The 7,656-nt window shown below is 38.6% G+C and overlaps 1 protein-coding gene across 1 annotated transcript; it reads left to right on the forward strand.

Annotated features, from left to right (window-relative positions):
* Positions 1-687: 687 nt before the first annotated feature.
* On the forward strand, positions 688-7,293 carry LOC126619460 (autophagy-related protein 18h-like). Its single transcript, XM_050287855.1, has 9 exons — positions 688-1,211; positions 2,237-2,689; positions 3,011-3,451; positions 3,725-3,970; positions 4,064-4,852; positions 4,937-5,112; positions 5,424-5,560; positions 5,656-6,171; positions 6,911-7,293. The coding sequence occupies exons 1-9, from the start codon at positions 1,017-1,019 to the stop codon at positions 6,913-6,915; spliced, it is 2,958 nt and encodes a 985-aa protein (XP_050143812.1). The 5' UTR covers positions 688-1,016; the 3' UTR covers positions 6,916-7,293.
* The last annotated feature ends 363 nt before the right edge of the window (positions 7,294-7,656 follow it).

Raw genomic sequence — 7,656 nt, forward strand, 5'->3', positions numbered from 1 at the left:
CATTGGTTACTTTACGATATATGGCAAAAATCATACTATATCTAATCCACCAATCAAAGTAATGTTTGAATTTTTTTGGTATGTAACGAGCAAAAAAAGATACCCTCATCTTCCTTTAAACATTGCTTCGTTTGTGCAAAGTTTCTCTCAATTGCAAAAGTATATTCTAACTAATATACAAAAGCAACTTGTTCAAATCACAAAAGTATTTTACATAAGTAGACATTGTACCAAAGTAAAAGATAAGAGATGCTAATAACTCATATTTATTCAACCTTTATGGAGTCCTGGTTCAGTACATGGGACGAATTTCAGACCCATATCCTCCACGACTCGTTCTGAATTCAATTTCTAATGCTGCTAGATCACACAATGATGATCAGAGAAAAACTGAATACCGTGTCAAAGCTCTTTAATTTGACTACTACACCGTTACATAATACTACTGGTCCACATGCTATCACGTAAACAAGCAGTACATAATTGTAACAACACATGACGTTGGAACAGTAATAGTTGGTTACTCGAGCATTTCTCAATTTGTACCTTATCATTGTCCTTCTGCGTTTTGAATGAGAAAGCGGGCGAGGGCAAAATCGTAAAGTCCGGAAAATCAATTTTCGAATATACTTTGGAGGGGGTGCCGACGAGATTATCCAAATCCCACCGCGATACATTTGACATTTCCCAAATTAGCCTCCACTCCAATTGAATCCGAAAGCAAATAAATAAAAATATAAAAATATAAATCCAGAGAGAGACAGAAAATCAAAGCAAAAAAGAAAACGAAAATCGGATCCGTTTGTCAAAAATCCAAACCACCGCACCCACCGGCACCGGCACCACCGAAAACGACGCCGTTCACCACCCTTGCTTCTGCACCGGTGTAATTCTTTTTTTTTTTTTTTGCTATTGCTGATCGACTAAAGGGGGCGACTTCCGTCGGCGGTGGGGACCACTCCTTCCGGTGACTCTCCGGTGGCCGGTTGCATTCTCGGGGGACTTTTTGCCTGACTATGAAGAAGAACCAAAACGGCGGCACCAAGGTCGTTCAGAGTAATCATCACCATCACGCCAATAACAATGGCTTCCTTCCGAATTCTCTCAAATTCATTTCTTCTTGTATTAAAACTGCATCTTCCGGCGTAAGGTCGGGCGCCGCCACCGTCGCCGCCTCCATCACCGCCGACCCTCACGATTGCCGAGACCAGGTTTAATTTTATTTTTTTTACTTGAAAATTTATTTATTTTCGTATGTTTGATTATGAAGCTTTTGGAATTGGATTATCGGATTAGCGATTGATTTTTGAATAATTGTGTTTGGATGCACGGAAAATTGGAGAAGAGAGGGATCGAAAGCGAAATTTTACTAAATTTGGGGGAAAAAGAGAGGAATTAGAAAGTTGGAGTTTTGAACTTTTGTATTGTTGTGGTTGTGAGTTAATGTGATTAGATTTTTAGTCCGTAGCGAGGAAAATGAGTGACTGAGAGTGAAATGTAAAGTTCGAGCTTTGTGTTTGGCTGATGAGAAAATTTCAGGACAAAGAAGAGAAATGTGAGGAGAAGTCTGAATTTTTCGGCTAGTGTGGATGTTTGGCTTAAAAATTTGAACTTTCTTCAGTTTATGTATGTTTTGTTGAGTAGGGTTGTGTTTGTAAGAGGTAATGCTTTCTACTAGTTTAGTAGTTTGAGGCGGAGTAAAATAAATGAAGTCCTGGTTAATTAATTAATGTAGAAGTGGAAATATAACCCATTTTACGATGCTCACTAATATCAAATTTAAGAATGTGGACTGATACTGTCAACTTTGGATGATTGCAATCATCAAAATTTAATGAGGTTACCGGATTGATAATTGTATATTTAGTGTGAAGGATATGGGATACGGTGTAACGTTATCAAGTACCCTGTCCATGAGGTTTTGATGCTCTTCAAAGAAGAATCCAATTAATGTCCAGTGGACCATTACCATTTCAGAAGTAGCATATACATGTAAGAAATTTGTGGGGTTTTTTCATTTCCAAATTCCGCAATCAACTGAGAATTTAATTCTAGTATAACAAAAAAAAAAAGGTTTTCGAAACCTGGAAATTTCTGTATATTGATGGTATGTGTTTCATGCCCTGAGATCCGAGTGGTTAAAAATTTGTGAGACACGGAATTAGTTAGAAGAGTCATTAGTGTCTCAGTGTATTATTACGTGTATCACTGTGATTTAACTTATTGTGGCAAACAGGTGTTGTGGGCTTGCTTTGACAAACTAGAGCTTGGTCCATCTTCCTTCAAACATGTTTTGCTACTCGGTTATTCCAATGGCTTTCAAGTCCTTGATATTGAAGATGCCTCGAATTTCAGTGAACTTGTATCAAGGCGTGATGATCCAGTTACATTTTTACAGATGCAGCCCCTGCCTGCAAAGTGTGAGGGTCAAGAAGGATTCAGATCCTCACATCCTATTCTCATGGTTGTTGCATGTGACGAAAAGAGCACGGGTATGATGCAAACAGGGAGAGATGGGTTGGTCAATGGTCATTCTGAGCCTCAAACAGGAAACTCTTCTTTGTCTCCAACAGCTGTTCGGTTTTATTCGCTAAGGGCTTGCAGTTATGTTCATGTTCTTAGATTCCGTTCAACTGTGTATATGGTTAGATGCAGTCCTCAAGTAGTAGCTGTGGGTCTTGCATCACAAGTAAGCATTAACTTATCCCATGCTTTCAATGTTATTATATGCATTTAGGAATGAATTGCTTTTCCGGCCAAACTGTAGAGGCTGAATTACTTTATCATCCTATAGATGTTTTCTGGGTGTGTGCGTGTTTGTGGAAGTCACCATGTTCCTGTAACAAATCAGAAGAGTTAGACTGGATGGTTGTAGGCTACGGGTTTCAAAAATTCACTGGGGAAGCTACATCATTTAAATATGAATGTTATACAATTCGTATCACTAAATAGGTAATGAAGTATTTAAACCTGTCTTTGAGTCCCTTTTGTTTTCTAATTTTGCTGGCAGATATACTGCTTTGATGCTGTCACTCTTGAGAACAAATTCAGTGTCCTCACTTATCCTGTCCCCCAATTGGGAGTTCAAGGACTGGTTGGGGTCAATATCGGGTATGGTCCAATGGCTGTTGGTCCCAGGTGGTTGGCTTATGCTTCCAACAACCCTCTGATGTCAAACACAGGCCGCCTCAGTCCTCAAAGTCTTACTCCTCCTGGTGTAAGTCCATCAACTTCGCCAAGTAGTGGGAATCTGATGGCTCGATATGCAATGGAGTCTAGTAAACAGTTAGCTTCTGGGTTACTTAATCTTGGAGACATGGGTTACAAAACTTTGTCCAAGTACTACCAAGATCTTGTACCAGATGGTTCTAGCTCTCCTGTGTCATCAAATTCTAGCTGGAAAGTTGGGAGGGTTGCATCACATTCAACCGAAGCAGATATTGCTGGAATGGTAAGTATTCTTTTTAGCGAAAGTTATATTTTAATTTCACTCTGGAATCATCATTGTTTCATTATACTTACAAGAAGAGAAAAGATTTGGTAATGTTTCATTTTGAGGCAATCTGTTTGAGCGATCGCATGAGAATAAGGATATTCTGACACACTCAATATTGTCAATAGTTTAAAAAACCTGATTCTAAATAGCAGAGGGGATGAGGTTGTTTTTTATTACCTTGAGCAGTTTTGATTGAACTGTATTTACTAAGTGAAATGGCCTTTGCAGGTTGTTATAAAAGACTTTGTTTCCAGAGCCATTGTATCACAGTTCAGGGCACATACTAGTCCCATTTCTGCCCTGTGTTTTGACCCAAGTGGGACTCTTCTAGTTACTGCCTCAATACATGGAAACAATATAAACATTTTTCGAATAATGCCATCCTGCTTGTGTAATGGATCAGGCACTCAAAGCTATGACTGGACTTCTTCTCATGTGCACCTTTACAAACTACATCGTGGCATAACATCTGCTGTAAGTTTTGGTCTTTTGTTGTTTCATCTTATGCTATTACTATTATGTTCCTTATGTTAATGTGGCTTCTTTTTCCTTGTGCTTATTAAACAGGTGATCCAAGACATTTGTTTTAGTCAATACAGTCAATGGATCACTATTGTTTCATCCAGAGGGACTAGCCATATTTTTGCTTTGTCTCCATTCGGTGGTGAAACTGTTCTTCAAATACAGAATTCTCATGTTGACGGACCTACTCTTTCACCGATTCCATCTGCACCATGGTGGTTTACTCCATATTTCACAAGAAGTCAGCAACCCTTTTCTCCACCTCCAGCAGCTACCCTTTCTGTAGTTAGCAGAATAAAAAATAACTCTGGGTGGCTCAACACTGTTAGTAATGCTGCATCTTCTGCAGCAGGAAAGGCTTCCTTTCGGTCTGGGGCTGTTGCCTCTGTATTCCATAGTTCTGTACCTCATGATATGCAATCTTCCCATGCGAAGGTCACTGCATTGGAGCACGTATTGGCTTATACTGCTTCTGGTCATGTAATTCAGTATAAACTACTGCCTTCATTGGGAGGAGAGCCAGGCGACGCTGCTTCGAGAGCAGGGCCAGGTTCTTCAGTACAGATACAGGATGAAGATTTGCGAGTGAAAGTTGAATCTCTTCATTTTTTGGATGTTTGCCGAAGAAATGATTGGCCTGAAAGAGAGGAATGCATTTCTGGGGTTATACTTGGGAAACAAGAAGATATTGACACAATTGATAGTTCTGACTGTGATGATAGTGATGTTGGGGATAAGGAGTTGGCAAAACCCCTTGAACGATCTCATGTGTATCTCTCCAATGCTGAGGTTCAGATCAATTCCGGAAGGATTCCAATCTGGCAAAAGTCAAAGGTACCTTTTATATTTTGTCAGTGAGATCTCTTTTGCTTATCACCATTGTCAAACATGTTTGTGATCCTTTTATTTATGTCTTAGATATATTTCTATACAATGAGTCCATGTGCTGCTGGTGAGCTAAATTTTGGTAAAGATCTTACCCGCGGAGAGATGGAAATAGAGAAGGTTCCTGGTCAAGAGGTTGAAATGAGGCGGAAGGATTTGCTACCTGTTGTTCATCCCTTTCATAGATTTCGGTCTGACTGGAATGGCAGGTAATGTTGCTGCTGTATTCATGTTAAAATGAAAATGAATTCGCGGCTTTATTGTTTTGTAGCATTTTGTATGAATCCATCTTGTATCTTTTTTCTTGCTCCTGGAGGTTGTTAAGATTCCTTGAAAATCTGCATCTTTGCATTTCTTATATGCTTTGTGTTTGTGGTTCTATATGGTTTGATGACCTTTTCTGAGAGGCTAGAGGTTTCTTGAGCATGTTTTTTTTTTTTAAATAACAACTAAAATGTATCACAAAAATCGCTTTTGAATGTTTTCACCATTAATTGAATTTGTTGGGCGCCTTATGCAGGCATCTAATTGGAGGAGGATCCTCGAGTTCATCTTCTGATTCTCATGAAGATAAAGAAAAGTTTCAGGAAAATTCTGGTATTTCTGGTGAGAATTTGACACCTATTGGCTCAGCTGAAAATGGTAACCCAGATGCTGGTAAGAATCCTGGTAGTTCTGATGTAATATTGTTATTGTTTTATGGGTAGAAGAGGATTTTCTAATGCAACCTTTTTTCTTTAACGAATGGTTAGGTAATTCCTATCCATATATTCTCCAACCTGGAAATGGACAGAATGGCGAAAAAAGAGGGAGATCATTTTCGGTATCACCTCACTTGAACCATATATCCACAAAGAAAAATATTACTTCAGTATCCCTGAAACAACCAACCTCAGGTGTTTCTACTGGTGATGATAGTAATTTTTCAAAGTGTCTATCCACTTTAACAAGCGGCTCCCCTTCAGCTGATAGAACAATTGCAGCAAGGGTTCAGTCGGTAAATAGTGGTGGGGCCAGTGAAGGTTCCAATGTAAGTTCTAACCATTCTGATCTTAGTATGAACATGCTCGATGAGGGACCAGTACATGAATCACCGGATTTTGAGCCTTTTTTCCAAGAGGGGTATTGTAAAGCATCACCTCTGAGCAACTTTCGTGAGTCGACTGAAGGTGTAACTGATGTTGACAGCCCCTGTGATAGGGAGAAATGCGAGGAAGATGGTGATAGTGATGACATGCTTGGTGGTGTATTTGCCTTCTCCGAGGAAGGTGAGATTTTGACACATTAATCACTTTGATCACTTTTAATTAGAAATTGTCTCATTTATGGAATGTTTACAACTGAAGATGAATGCTTCCAAGTGCTGGTAGCATATTATATGTGGAGCAATCACGTAGTATTGTACTAGATTTCACTAGTACTTTGTTGACTTCTCATTCATGTTCTAACACCTTTTGCACTCATCTAGATTCCCCTCTTGTGGGATGTTAGGTACACTAAGTTGGGCATACTAAATTTTAGACGGTACGGTTTCTTAGACTATATAAGCTATCCTTGTCAGATTGTACGGGAATGTTGTAAAGACGTTGAGCAATCACGTAATATTACATGACTATTCTAATGGGTCCACAGATCAGTCGAGTAAAGTTTGCCGAACATGTTGCCTTGAGGTATACAAACTTTTTTCTCCTCTTGTTTTGCTAGAAGTGCATTTTAAGGGCTTTTTTGGGAAGTCGTCGCAGATTTGTGTTGTAAGGTTTGGGTATTTTGCATCCAAGAAGATTTTCGGATGCTTTTCTAATGACAGTTGTATATCCATTCGCATTAGAATGTGATGATGATTCTGCATATTAACATTAGCATGACAATTTATCTCCTTTCATGTTCGTGTGTTATATTTGTACACGTTATTTTATTGTGAGTAGCTTTACAATCAACGGAAGGTGATGGAACCTGTTGGAAAATTGGATCTGTAAGCCACTGATGTTTCCACACTTTCTGTTGCAGGATGATGTACCTCCCGGTGCCCGAATTGCACTGAAGGAATCCGAACTTCCCTTATTTTCCACGAGTATTGTAAGAACGATTGGTCAAAAGATCGGCCAAATGCCAGATTTGAAATTTAATTGATGAAGTTTCAGGTTGTTTATTTTCGACATTGGAAACGCTACTGACCAATTGATGCACGCGATGTAATCTTTGGATCGTCGCCGTCGCAGTGCCGCTGGGGCAAATGCCTGGTACTTCCCTTCTAATTCTCATTGTATACGTTGTAAATTGAGATTCATAAATGGAAATGATGTGTGGACAGGTTCTTTTATGTGTTGTATAACATTGTTCATTCTTCAAGGAAAAGAAAAATAAAAGAAGAAAAGAGAATTTAAAGAGAACATATATTTTTACAAATTGCTTTAGTTTTATGATTAGTTTCTATACAAATTGCATTTTATTTGGTCAAGGAGTTGGGAGACTCGTTTGGAAGTGCTTTTAAAGTCACTGAAAGTACTTTTGGTGAAATTAATTTTGCGTTCCAGAAGCAATGTTTTTTGGAAGATGCATCAGGTATGTTTTTTGTAGAAAACACTTAAAAGTGTTTTTTCAGAATTCATTGAGATTTTTATTAAGAATTGGTTTCATGATTATTTTCACAAAAAACGCTTTTGTTATTAGGATTTGGTAATCTTAAAAATCCATTAGACTAAATGAAAGTACCTAATTGGCAATGGCCTCTTAGGTTTGCATTCTTTAGTGCT

The sequence above is a fragment of the Malus sylvestris genome, chromosome 4 (genome assembly GCF_916048215.2).
Source record: "Malus sylvestris chromosome 4, drMalSylv7.2, whole genome shotgun sequence".
In the NCBI taxonomy this organism is placed as follows: Eukaryota; Viridiplantae; Streptophyta; class Magnoliopsida; order Rosales; family Rosaceae; genus Malus; species Malus sylvestris.